At 39.9% G+C, this 14,503-nt stretch overlaps 1 protein-coding gene across 10 annotated transcripts in view; it reads right to left on the bottom strand.

Annotated features, from left to right (window-relative positions):
- The window catches only part of camk2g2 (calcium/calmodulin-dependent protein kinase (CaM kinase) II gamma 2), a 75,320-nt gene that overhangs the window by 20,068 nt on the left and 40,749 nt on the right, over positions 1-14,503 (bottom strand). For 7 of the 10 annotated variants that reach the window (XM_006783596.3, XM_006783597.3, XM_006783590.3 and 4 more), the window contains exons 6-13: positions 13,508-13,580; positions 8,718-8,820; positions 7,445-7,528; positions 6,985-7,079; positions 3,096-3,218; positions 1,365-1,448; positions 1,241-1,283; positions 474-533 (exon numbers count right to left, since the gene is read on the bottom strand). In XM_006783596.3, coding sequence (XP_006783659.1) covers positions 474-533; positions 1,241-1,283; positions 1,365-1,448; positions 3,096-3,218; positions 6,985-7,079; positions 7,445-7,528; positions 8,718-8,820; positions 13,508-13,580 — 665 coding nt within the window. The remainder of the gene's footprint in view (positions 1-473; positions 534-1,240; positions 1,284-1,364; positions 1,449-3,095; positions 3,219-6,984; positions 7,080-7,444; positions 7,529-8,717; positions 8,821-13,507; positions 13,581-14,503) is intronic. The other 3 variants (XM_006783588.3, XM_087850081.1, XM_006783594.3) reach the window with 1 other exon arrangement.

Below are 14,503 nucleotides of genomic sequence, written 5' to 3'. Positions count from 1 at the left end.
TGGAATTTCTGTTCATATTGGTAATATAAATGGCGATGCAGCAGAGAAAAACAACCTGTGATATTTGTGCTAATGCAAAGATATATAACCTGAGCTTTGCTTGGTGACAGCTGGGGTAGTTGGAAGGTCAGAGGGTCATGCTGGGTGTCATTTAAATGGCTGTTGTGTTCGACACAGGAAATTAAATATCCAGTCCTTGAGAGGAGGTCTGTTTATTAGACCATTAGGAAGCCCAGGAGTACTGAAAGGTCAGTAGCTGAGCTTCATCTGTGGCTTTTATTTATATGTTTGTATGTGACTATAAGATGCCCCAGTGCAGTGATGACCACATAAACGTGATCCATCAGTGTGCAGGCAGCAGGTGGTTGTGGTGGTGGTGGGAGGGGAGGGTTCAAGCAGCCCAGGCCACATGCCAAAAACCTCAGCACGAAGCTGGCAGTGCCCGACTCCAACACCCCCTCTAGCAAACGTACCTTCCTGAGCCATTGCGGCCGTGCTGGTGGTAGCGGCAGGACTGGTGTGCTGCCGTCCCACTATTAGACAAAGAGGAATTCAGTGCACCACTGGGAGAGAGCCCCACTAAACCATGAAAGTCTCCTTCTTCTTTTTTCTTTAATAACTTTTTGTGCTTCCAAGAGACCTGCTTAGTGTTTTTGACATTTTAATTTAATCAATGAAATGATGTAATACCAAACTCCATTTTTATTAGGATGAAGTGAAGCAACAGATGGGAAAATCTTATCAGAAATAAAATGTCTGAGCCCCAACTTACTGATTTTACTTCTTTGTTTATTCTACAGTGAATAAACAAGCCTAGGCTTACGAACAAAGCATTTCAGAGGTCTGGCTGGTCTGCTTATTTCAGTCTGGATCGGTCTTAGCCTTTACAAAGTGGATGGACATAATCCAATGGAGCTGCTTTGCTTACATGAAGGCATATAAACACAGGGCCGATAGCATTAGTGCATTAGCTTGCTAGTCCATTGTCCAGCCCGCAAATAGGTTGTTCAATCAAAAGTGCACTGTGATCAAACTGCTTATGAGGATGAAATCCAAGCCAAACCCCTGAAGTGCAAAATCAAATCCAATCGGTGTGGCTAAGGGAAGAAGACGGTAGACTGGAGATACAGTAGCAGAACAACAGTGACATGTATCACTTGGCTTCTATGAGAGATAGGATCTGTAAAGAAGTGCGCTCCTACTGAGTGTTGACAATTTTAAACTAACTACAAAAGCTCACCTGAAAAGTTCCTGGACACGAGCATCGTAGTGAGGATAGCTCCCTAGAGTCAAGGCAAATAATATACAAGATTATAAGCATACGCTAGTGAGTTATGTGTATGTTTAACTGTGTTCGTGCTTACTTTAAGCTTCCTTCTGGCATTGAACTTGCGCAGACATTCCACAGTCTCTTGACGGTGCATCATGGAGGCCACAGTGGATCGTTGCTTTAAGTAAAGAGGAAAGGGCAACATTAAGTATATCACTGCTACACCATCAATGCCACTTTTTTAATAACTCGTCCATTTTTACACTGGTAAGACCTAAAGTTAGGGGTGCTGCCATATTGGGCAGACAGGTATTCTTACACAGGCAGATGTACCCAGTCACTGTCTGCTAGGCCTCACCGGTGCTATTCTGAACAAGACCTTTTAATTATATCTGTGCTTTTGGAATATTTTACCGCTTATCGCATAGTTACCACCTGGTAACCACCGGTTATCAGATAAAAATGTGTATTACCAGTTGGCAGTTGGTTGTGGGAGGCTGCTTGCTATCTTTTTAAAGAAACCGGTGGCAAAGTGAGTCACAAAGAGGGTGCTGCACTAATAATCTCCTTGTGATAGCTTTGGTCACTAGCAGATTTCCATGGTCACCCAGCAGAGGATGCCTGCTTGTCTGCAAACACCTGCCAACTACTCTGTAATGAAACTGGAAATGGGGACAGTTTCCCAACAAAGTAAAAGCCGCACCTTTTAAAACATAATGGTTTCAGCAGTAAGGCACAACATTTACTCTGAAGGCAAATGTTCTCCATTTTCAGTATGCGTAGCAATTTAAGTTTCAATACCAAGTCAGTTGTTGAGTGTTTGCGTACAAGTCGGCAACTTCCACGCAAACTACTGGTGACTTTGAAAATCCACCTGCGAAAAAAGCAATTACAAGGAGGTTTTTGATGAAGCACCCTCTTTGCCAGCAACCATTTGCCAATCAGTAGGGAAATGCACACTTTTCCTTAGCAACTGGTCTCTGTGACTGAGGCCAAACCGATCTTAGCTGGTAACTTAGCACTCCACCCTTTGAAAAGATGTCTTTGAAAAGATAAAAACCCATGAACATTAAAATACAAGAGAAAGGGACCGTGACTCCAAAGGTGCATTCTGGTAAGAAACATTTAATCACCATTTTGAGGCTATGACAATAATGGCATTGTGTACAACTGCAACAATGAATTCTTTTTAATGCTCTACAGCTCTGATATGCTCCCCTGAGTAGCTTTTCATCAACAGGCAGGAGCAGCTCATGTGTATTCCAACTCCTCTGTGATACCAAACAGAATGAAAAAGCCTGCTTTTTCAGGGACTTATAAATGAAAACTTTTAGAAGTGGGAGCTGTAAGATAAGCCTACGGGGCTCTTACATTATCTAGGCGACTCCTTACTCAACTCCTTAACAATAAAAATGGAAATTATTGTCCTTTTGCTTTATCTGATAACAAACTACATTTATGCTGTTAAATTGTTATTGGTGTTAAAATTATGACTTATGACTTTACAGGTCTTTTCCTTAAATGTGTGTCTTGTCCAAATGTGAGACAAATAAACCCAAACTTTTATGTCTCAACCTACAAAAAGCTACAAATTCTGCTCTAGTATATAATGTAATTCTGTGCATGTTTTTAAAACTAGCCATTTGGATTAAAGATGTGCTGTTATTCTGAATAGCTGTGTTAGAAATGAAATACAATGTAAGACAGGTGTTCCTGGGCTGTGCTGATGTAAGAGTGCTTAAGAAAGAAAAACTGTGACATGATTTGTTTAAAGCTGGCAAGAAAAACTACATAAAAAACAACGATAAAGACAAGTGTGACTTACGCAGACCCAGGGATGCTTGAGGGCCTGGTCGGCAGTGATTCTTTTGGCGGGGTTAATCGTTAACATCTGATTGATCAAATTCTTGGCCTCAGGGGTCACTGTGTCCCACTCAGGAGACGGAAACTGAAGGAAGGCGAAGAGGAGGAAGAAACATATCACTATCACTGAAAAACTGGTAAAACAAAAACTGATGTTTCCAAACCATGATTAACTTGCTGTTGTTTAGCATTGATTAGACATTTCTATATTTAGCACGTATTTTAAATTTTAACACTGGCATTCCAGCACAACTGAGCAATAAAAAAACATGATCCAAAAAAGATGGTAGTAAAAGCTTTTCTTTTAATTGACTGTGATATTTAAATGACTGAACCAGATTTCTTACAGTGTTTGCTCCTGTATTTACCCAACATGTAACAGATTAGAGCTGCAAACTGTAGGATCATTTAGAAGGTGCAGCTCTCTCCTCATTGTGCATGCATTCAAAGGAGGGTAGGGAAATTTCCAGCAAAAGATATTTACAGAGGCAGGTTGAGTGAATTAAGGTTGTGCAACTTGCAACTTTGAACTCTGTAGGGCAAATATCCACACCTCTCAAGACCAGGAACAAACACAAGTCATAAGCGAGGTTGTAGCAATGAAAAGTAATACTCTAAACGCAGATTTACAGACAGCTCTTATCCATTAATAAATATAACTTTGTTTGTGCTAACCAATCGTGTCCATAAATTTTTACAGGCTATGAGCAGCTGATCAATGTTACCTCATAATAACATCCACGGCATGTGAGTAATTTGTGTATCTTTAATTTGTCATATTAAAACACTATCACAACACCCCCATGAACAGATTAGGTTAAATTGGCCTTTGTTTTCTCTCTGAGGATTAATTTGTCTTGGACACAGTTGAAGGAGCAGCACACATGTACAAACAAACAACAGTTAGCACCAGAACATACGCACATAGACAGGAAACACAATATTGTACACAAAAGTGTTGTGCAGGTACCCTGCAACAACAAACGGCACATACCTTTCCAATAAGATATACATGTACACACTCCTGTGGGGAACGGTTATTTCCCTCTTATGTCTGTATATATCATTGCAGGGTCTTTACCTTATAAACAACATACAACACCTTTAGGTGACTGTTTTTGTGATTTTAAAAAAGTATATTTTGCTTGTTTCTCTTTAAAACATATTTGACTTCATTTGTTTTGGAACAGTCTTAATATGTGAAGATGAGCAACGATTTGTCTGTCTTTGATGGGCAATTTCAGTGGTATAACAAAAGGGTGGAGTCAGCAGACATGTTTACTGCTAAAAGTCAAAGCAAGCTTTCAACAGACTTTTACTTCAAACATATCAGATGTCAGTTACCGATGAAAGAAAAAAGCAGAAATTCAAGGTATCTGTGTGACAGTGATGATATCCAAGAAGTGCACATTATTGTAAGTGCTCGTCAGTCACTTCATATTATTGTTCATATTATGCACATTAATTAGATGTGGTTGCTTCCAATTATGTAAATTAATATGGGTAATAAATTCCTATCTCCCAGAGGACAATGACGAGAGCTGATGAATAAGCCCATTGCTCTCCCATAGTGTATCAGTTATTTTTTCTGCAGCAAGATGAAAGTTATACAATGCCAAGTAGCAAGCCATTAAAAACTAAAATTAAATTTCTAAATTACTTGCATGACAGAATTTAGAGCATGTTATTTGACAACACTTGAAGTGATGGTGTCCTGCAGAGCTCATCTCGATGCTCCGGCCTTGTAGTTACGAATACACATGAATTTATTTGGAAACAGGAAATGAAGATCAGAGTATGACAATGAAAGTTTCATGAATTCAGGTCGAATTCCCTCACAGATGTCATGAAACTTAACTCTCATTTCCATAGATGCAGGTACAAAAACAATGCAAAATGCCTGCTCTAACCCTGAATACGCCCAAAACTATGTGTTCCATTAAAGACCAAAGCGCTTATTGAAGCTCTAGTTAATAAGGTTTTTGTAATATTCTGAATCAAATGTAAATTCTTAAACAGTAGTTTTAAAGTAAAGACCCCCTTTTGCCTTCAGAACTGCCTTAATTCTTTATGACATAGATTCAACAAGGTGCTGGAAACAGTTTGAGAGATTTTGATCCATACTGATGTGACATTTCGTTTCAAAGTTGCTGCAGATTTGTCGGCTGCACGTCCATAACGAATGATCCCAAAGATGCTCTACTGGATTAAGATCTGTGGAGGCCATCTGAGTACAATGAACTTATTGTCGTGTTGGAAAACAGTTTGAGATGATCTTTGTGTGCATTTTTCAACTGGAAGCAGCCATCAGAAGACACTGCGGTCATAGAGGGATGGACATGGTCGATAACAATACTCAGGAAGGTTGTGCTCAACTGATACTAAAGTGGGCTAAAGTGTGCCAAGTATATTTAACCCCTTCCCCCATATCATTACACTTTCATCAGCAGCCTGAACAGTCGATACAAGGCAGAATGGCTCCATACTTTCATGTTGTTACACCAGATCCCAACATTACCTTCAGAATGTTGCAGCACAAATTGAGAGTCATCACATCATGCCACACTTTTACAATCAGCCATTGGGCAATGTTGATGAGCCTTTTTCAGCTCCAGCTTCAGTCCCTCGTTCTCAGCTGACAGGAGTGGGAACCAGTGTGGTCTCCTGCTGCTGTAGCACATGTGCTTTATGGTTCAACAGATTTCAAGTATCATTTTGCACGTGGATTGGGTCAGATCCTGTAACCGCATCATCCTACAAAATTACCACACACCCTGATAATAATTGCTGTGCTATGATTGGAGCTTTTTTTTAGGAGTAAAATGATCAATTATAGAGAAATATAGAAGCAAAAAAATACCTTTCTCTCACACAATGACCAGATCACGAAACAGTAAACGACAGATTTGTCAATGTTTTTCTACTTTATTTATCCCAAAAAAAGTTGCTGAATCTAGCAACAAAGTAATCTGAAGTTTGATGAGAAAGTGCTATAGAAATACATATTCTACCGAATTTTTACCATATGCAGGTTGCAGGTAATTCCACCCCCAGTGTGTCTGTTTGCACAGCCTTTATTAGTGAGCGTTATTTGTTTGTCTCTGCTGACAGTGCCTCTGGCTCTTATTTACACACTCACTTATAATTTAAATACAGGTTTTACAAGCTTTATGGTCTGATTACTAAGGAACTGTCACTTGAAAAATTATACTAACAAACTTTCAGGCATCTATCTATAGTTTAGCATAGCAAAAGCATGGACGTGCATGGAAAAAGCCCTAATAGAGAGAATATCAGTTTAACTCACCAAGCGGTTGACTCTTATATAAAATACAATATTTAGGCCAAGATTGTCCTGTGTATGCTGGATCTGTTTGTTTTAAATCAGCTCTAATATGTCATAATTGTAAACGCTGCGTCTCCAGCCTGATGTTGCACTCTGGGAGGAGTTAAAAACTTAACTTGTGTTCACACAACTAGTATTTCAGTATATATTTACAAACTATATTCAAGTTTAGCCACCATCAAGGTTAAAAAATGTAACTCTGATGGCTCAGAATCCTGCAAACACGACACCAACAATCCAAAGCAGACACAGAGAGTCATAGGGATTTGTCCCTCCCTAGGAAATGTAAACATTACAAAGTCTTGTGTCGTTTGTGTAGCTGGCTGTGTCTGCAGTACACAGAAAATATAAACACAGTCAAAGTGATATTCTCCATCCACTGACAATGCTATGCTGGAATTCAGTTCTGCACAGTGCAATCATTATTCTGCATCATAACTGTCTGCACATATGACAATACAGTTCAAAAGGAGAGGGTGGTTAATACAAGAATGTGAGTACTTACATCATAAGCACCGGCCTTAATTTGTTGGTAGAGTTTGTGTTGGTCCTCATCCCAGAATGGAGGGTAGCCCACCAGCAAGATATACAGGATCACACCTGACACACACAAATGTAAAAAATACTGTACATACACAGTTAAAAAGAAAAAAATGTTTATTTGGGCTTATAGCAGAGTTAAGGGCATTTATCACTTAAAATGATGTGGGCTGCTGTTTATGAATCTGGCTGGTTGTGTTTCGGCCGAATATAGCATAACTCTCAATCAAATATTTAACTAAAACTTACTGCAGGGAAAAGACTGTTACAGGAACGTTTCATGAAGTTGTTGCTTAAAGATTGCAAAGTCACATGAGTTGTGAAAGACATAATAATGCTGTAGTGAACCCATATCTAACAAAAATGGTGAAAACGGGTCTGCTAGGAAATGACTGTGCCTACAGTCTGAAAACTTTAGGACTGACCACATGCCCATATGTCCACTGGCTTGCCATATGGGTCCTTTCTCAACACCTCTGGGGACAGATACCCCGGAGTTCCTGCAAAACCTGCAAATATAGAAAAATACAAGCATGTTATACCTATATACAATACACAGTGTGACTTCTGATTACTACTACTACATTATGACAGGTTTCATACGTCTTTCTGTGCTTTGTGCCAGCGCTGTGTTTTAAACAAATTAGCGAGCTGACATGATCTAAACATTCACCGTCTTCATCTCTTTGTGCTACTTACTCCAGCAGAACTGTGCATAAGTCTTGAGCTTCTTCTAATTTCTTTATATTTTCCTTCCAAGAAGACCGTCTTTCTTGTATTTTTTTAAAGTGGACTTGAGCAATAGCTATCCAAGTTCTTCTTTGGAGATTGTCTTCTTTTTCACTCATTTTCAGTACATTCTTTGCATTAAAGCAGCGGTCTCCAACCTTTTTTGCGCCACGGACCGGTTTATACCCAACAATATTTTCACGGACCGGGCTTTAAGGTGTCGCGGATAAACACAACAAAATAAAACTAGTACCGGTACCGAAAAAAAGATTTATTCATAACACACGTGAAAAGACCCAGGAAAACAGAGTTAACGATAAAAACGATAACAAAATAACGCTAAAAACCGATAAAAACCCTGAAAACCATACATTTCACACCTGAGCCTCAACTCTCACGGCCCGCTACCAAACGACTCACGGACCGCTACCGGTCCGAGGCCCGGGGGTTGGGGACCGCTGCATTAAAGCATTCCCAAATAGTGACAGTGGAAGGCTATGAGTCATTGATTGGCCTTCCCAAAATTATCGAAACAGTGTGAGATCATCTTGACAGAGAGAATGGAACAAATGGCAGCCAACAGCCAAAGAAGGGCTTTGCATGTCCTTCAAGAAGCCTGGACTGAAAAAGGTAAATAACTTACAAGAAAGCTTGCGTAAGACATTTCAGACTATGTTGAAGAATAAGGGTGGTAATGCAAAGTTTGTTAGAATTTTGTAAACTTTGTTTTGGCATTAAATACTGTATTTCCATGTATGTTTACACATTTCAATAAGTTCCAATTTTCCCAGCAAATGATAAAGATATGAGGGCTGCCCTAAGACTTTTGCACAGCACTGTATATCACTTTAAGCCTATCCTGTCTGCTGCTGTTTTAAATGTAAACCTCAAATTTATGATGCCACATGAACATCAACAACACATCATTTGAAATGCTACAGATTACGTTTAATAAATGATCTTTCTTACCAAACCACGCCTGCTGCTCCCCTTGAACCTCAATAGCGAGGCCAAAATCTGCAAGCTTCACCGCCGCTCCCTTCATCTTACTGGCCAGGAGCAAATTTTCTGGCTGCAATACAGAGACACAAATAATTCTTCAGAATGAAGAATACCTTTACCCTAGTGACTGATTTTATTATTATTATTTTTGTCAGACAGACAAATCTCAAGTTGGAAAAGAAGTTATAAACTGTAATTATTATTAAATAAAGGACAAACAAATCCTCACCTTTTGGTAACCTTTGATAAATTATTTCTATTCCCCAATAGAATAAAAATAATGAATATAATAGCAGATTGGTACACTTGTACTTGAACAAACTTGTTTTATGTGATAAACATACACTTGATTAGAGGCAACAGAGATGAGCATGTGCATGACTTAGAGAAATGTCCTTTCTGTCTGGATGACTGAATGGGCCGCAGGAGCATTATGACATCTACAGTAGTAATGAGCCATGATGCTGTCAAGTTGGCTACAATGGTTTTGCCCAAAGCAAAGACCTTTTCAATCAGCTGTCACAGGATTTAACACAGCATTCTTACTCAGTCCCTCTGATGACACTATCGTGCAAAAGGTCAAGACTTGGCAAGCATAAGGATGCATCAAGTGTGTTTTAACTCATTTCCTCTTTTGCCTCTTTCCCTTATGTCACAGCTTTTTTAAAAATAGATTAACCGTGTTACTTGATTATGAGTAGCAGTATTTTATTTCAATTTGTTTCAGGTTTTTCCTTCTCAACACCAGGTAAACATAATTTACAGGTTGTCTCTGTCCAAGTGGCAGTATCTACCTTTAGCCCTCTCAGACTTTAACTGGGACCAGCTTAGAGCAGTAGCTCTGCGTTACTTAAAGTTAAAATACCCTCATTACTCTTGTATTGGGCCTTGATGGAGCACATTAGTTCATCCTGTGTTTGAAAAACACCATTTAAACACATCATTTCCTTCTTTTAAATCAACTTTATTCTGATGGCTGCACCTTATAATTAGATCGTAGATCAGCAGGCCTGTGTGGCTTCTTACAGTTAGATGTTTAACCTGCATGGCCATATTTCATTATCCTTTATTTATCCAGGTAAAAAGTCTCATTGAGATTAAAATCTATTTTTCAAGAGAGACCTGGCCAATATTAAGGATAGCCCATGTCTTAAACAGAGCATTTAGAGGAGTCTGTAGCCTGAAATTATGACTCACAGGGGTTACTTTCACATATACTGACCCCATTATTCGAAATAATAATTACGTTTAATATATATTTGAAAATGAACTGATCCTGCTTAAGCAACATTGCATGCTTGATCGTGTTACTAATACTGCTCTAAGTATGAGGAATATCATCTTAACTGAGAACATGGTTCTTTCTGCCATGTGACTTCACTTCATCCTGTTAGCAATTTCTGGTTTCATGTTTCTGACATTTTAGAGTTACACCTTAATTCTCCATAGCAGCTATTCAAAATCAGAGGGGTAAACAAAGTGCCCTAAAGTCTCACATTAGGCTGGTGCAGAGTGTAGTTAGTTAGAATGCAATGGAAACTGCAACGTCACATCCAGCCAGCATTCTGATCTCAACCACGTGTGAAACAAGTCCGTACAGTCTAACCTTGTTCTTCAGAAACCTGATTCGTCATTTCAAGTTAAAACCACAGTTAAAATTGTCCAGGTAAAGCTTTCCCCAATTTTCCTAATTACTTCTCCAATTTAGGGTTGGATGGAGCTGGAAGCCTATCCCCACTCACACTGGGCAAAAACGTGGGGTCAACACCGCAAAGGCTGCAAGTCAGTCATAGTGATATGTATAACTGCACCCTCAAACACACACATACATGCCTTTTGACTGTGGCGGAAAGTTGTACCCACACAGGTGCAGAGAGAACATGCAAACTCCACGTGGAAACGCCTCAGAACCTTCTTGCTTTGAGGCAACAGCAGTAACCACTGCACCACGATGCCACTGCTAAAAGCTTAACCTCCCAGATGTAGCAATGCCTGTGATCAGATCCAGATAGTGTCAACTTAATCCCAGGTGTTACTGGGGTCTAATGGTGAGCCTGAGCAGGATAAATGGTGCGGCTCTGCACTCAAGACTACAAGTCCCAAGTGTCAGGCCTGACGTGTCTATGTTTGTGTGTGTGTCTGTGTTAAGGGCAGAAGTCTTTGTAGTTGTTAGCAGTCCTCAGTGCCTCATAACTGGACAGATGGATGGATGGGTGGATGTCAGAAGCTTGTACCAGCAGTCGCTGGGCTCTTAGTCCGTTTCTTCTCATCTGTCAGTCTATCCCTCCCTGTGTAGTTTTCCACCCCTCCCCTCCTGCTACCCCCACCCCACAACCCACCCAACAGGGCAGAGCTGAAATAATGGGAAAAAGAGACCAAAAAGAGGGCAAGTAAAAGCAACAGAAGAACAGAGGGACAGACAGATAGAGATAGATAAATGGGAGGTGGCATAATCAGTCCCTACGCTGGTGCTGCAGCAACCGGGTGACCTCACCCTATAGTTACCATGACAACCCAGTCTGCCACCAGCTGACAGCACTCAACTCTTTCTCTCGAATTCTTGTTTTCCCTTGAGCGAGTGGCCCTTTCAGGATGACAGAGAGGCGAAAAATATGACATGCGTCTGCGAGTGAGGTCACACCTCTCCGTGGCACACTTCAATGCCATTATTGGTATTTTTATGGCTCGAATGCAGGTACTGCATTCAGCCGCTCTATCCCCTGGATGCTCTTGTGGGTAAAAAACAAAACAAAAATAAACAAAATCAGAGTATTTCCTATGTGATGAAATCAGGGATTGTAATGCTTTTAAGACCCTCTTGATTGAAAAACAAATGCATAGACAGATAAAATACTTTAGCAAGTTGGAGATGGCAAATGTGTTGTAAAAAGTGTTTGTGCATTAAGCAAATGCAGAGTGACACTGGAGTTTTTGATTCTGGTATTCACTCTGCGTTGTTAAATACATGACTACATTAAGCAATTAGTCACTGATAGTGTAAAGATTACCAGATCAGTAGTTTGACAGCTGCTAAAAAAAATATATCTATATATTTATAATAACAATGTGTCAAATCAAAGTGAAACTGTGTCACTATGAAAGGGTCCTTTTAATCGTGATGAACACATTTTTAGTTGCCACAGTGTCTGGTTTTCTCTCTCACCTTAAATAGCCTCAACACTTGTTCTGCACAACCAACCCGGATAAAAAAGACACAATAAGAAACTTGCTGATAGAAAATGTGTGATAGTGTGTGATAGTAGAGACCAAAACCGAGCTAAGAGATAGTGAATAATAGCCTTACACTCATCAATACTAAAATAACTCTGGATGAGTCATCGTGCTGCTCTGTAATCACTGATAGGTGGAAAATAACAATTATTTACTAATAAATTCACTACATCAGTATGCAAGTTACACGCTTTAGCCCTAATGGCAAAAATCTCGACTTCTACAGGTTCACGGTTGGCTAAAAATAATTTTTAAGCACTCTGCCAGACCGTTCCAGTATTTTCCCTGACTCCGTTTTTTCCAGCTCATCATTTAAGCAACTATGATGATAATGCACTTACTGTAAATTGCTTTGGGCAAATGCATGCCAAATGCATATAATGTGATATATAATGAAGTCTGTACTATATAAAATATCCAAGACTTCAAGTTTTGATAGTGTTTATTCTATTAAACAGACATATTTCAATTAGTTATTTGCAAATTCAGTCTGATATGTTTAGGATTTTGGAACAATATCCAGACATTAAAGAATGGGTTTATAATAGCTGCCCCACCAGCAGGTCATCGGAGTGTGTAATTGTATGCTAGTGTACCATTTGAGAAGACTATAATAGTGCAGCATGAAAGCAGTTATGAAACATGAAAAGGGAGTTGTACATTAACAACTAATCTAATACATTGCTGTCCATAGCCCTCATCATCTATCATCATTATCATCTTTCTAAACCTCTTCCCTCTCCAAGTGCATTTGATACTGACATCCACTGGCAAGCTAAAAAAAATAAATTAATAAAATAAAAATAAAAAAATCAATGAGAAGTAACACAAGTCCATTTACACCACTCGCATAAAAAACGATTGTGCATCGTCCAATTATGTTTGTCTATTTACCCTCAGAGTAATGCCTTAATTTTACACTGTCACATAAAAGTAGACAGACTGTTAAGTAACCTTAAAAGTTTAGGGCTCTGAACTTAGTACTGGTACAATTATCCAGGTGTTTAGATCTCAGATTAGTCTTGTCTTTATTTAATATTATTGTATTAACATTAAAATTAACGAAATTTGAAAGCGCACAGCTGCAGAGTGGTTTTGGTTTCTGCCAGGGGTGCACAGACTTGCTGCAAGGGAAATCGTCACTGGCCGTCATCTCACCCACCGACCCGCTATTAATAGCAGCTGGTTTGCTTTCGTCACTCCTCAGCAGTGCAGGAGGGAGAGGGGGAGGAGGGCAGAGAGCAATAGAGAGGAAGGAGGGAGACGGATAAAAGGGAGGAGGGGTGTAGGCAGAGGATTGGGAATGCAGAAGAAAGCCGGTGAGCAGAAGGATGACGCTCATCCCTTAAGTTGGTCTAAACGTCACTGCGTGACGTCTGTGCGTGTGTGTGCAAGAGCGCTCAGACATGATGTGAATTTCCACACGTCTTTAATCTTCATTTACAACAAAGTGCTAGTCACTATTCAAGTGATTTATATAGTATACAAGGTACTTCGATATTCACCAGAGGTGTGTGATCACTCACCTTGAGGTCCCTGTGGACAATATCGTGCTGGTGGATGTGGCTGACGCTCTCCAGGATCTGATTAATGCAGTGGCTGGAAGAGACAGAGAAGGATGAGGAGCACAAGACAGACACATTCGTCAATCCACAGGAGATCACAAATGCAGACTGAAGCAGAAGTTTTAAAAAAGAAGAAGAAGAAACTAGTTTAGTTTAGTGGAATTCATATTACGTGACAGTTAAAGTATACGACGAGCATACGAGTAAAGACAGAAATGCAACAAAAAAGATTAAAAAAAAAGAGGATATGGTTGAACAGGTTTCTGTTGTTCACACTGTATAGTGTCACAGTATTAAAGTAAATTGGTAGACAGCTCTTCCACTGGGCACATAACAAAATTACGAAGCGCTTTAAGCTTTGCCATTATTATATGCAACCAAAAACACCCAGAGCCTTGACGTAACCCTGCATTAAGAGCCAGGTTATGGCCTCAGTCATCCCAAGTGGCCCATGGATGACACGGTGAAAAAGAAAGCAGGGTACAGAAAATACAGGGACCCATTTCCAGACACTCTTTCTAAAGAGACACTGCAACCTGTTACAGAGAACGGAGGGCTACAAAGAGGAATACAATGCTCTGCTCTCCCACTGCTTCCTTAGTTCTGCTCAGCTGGCCAATCACAAAGTGGCTACAAATGTCAGATCATTAGTGGCTGTGGGTCCGTGGCAACAGACACCCACAATGCAACACAGGAAGGGTGTAGGGGTGTGTGTGCGTGTGTGTGAGTGAGTGTTTCAGATGCTAAACTGGCATTCACATCCCCTTCACACCAGCAGTGCAGAGGTGAGAAAAGAGCTGCTCTCTAGTTATGGTTGCTGTGTGGCTACTTCAGCAAGAGAAGCACTATCAATGTCTTGAAGGAGACCCTTTCAGAAAATGTGCCCGTAAATCACATTTACCTCACCCTTACAGGAGAATTTTGTCTAACTTTTTTTTGGCTGATCAACTAAATCCT

This window comes from Neolamprologus brichardi, chromosome 13 (assembly GCF_056152115.1).
Source record: "Neolamprologus brichardi isolate AB-2024 chromosome 13, ASM5615211v1, whole genome shotgun sequence".
In the NCBI taxonomy this organism is placed as follows: domain Eukaryota; kingdom Metazoa; phylum Chordata; class Actinopteri; order Cichliformes; family Cichlidae; genus Neolamprologus; species Neolamprologus brichardi.
Note: the sequence above shows the minus strand (reverse complement) of the source record. Positions and strands in the feature narration are given on the sequence as shown.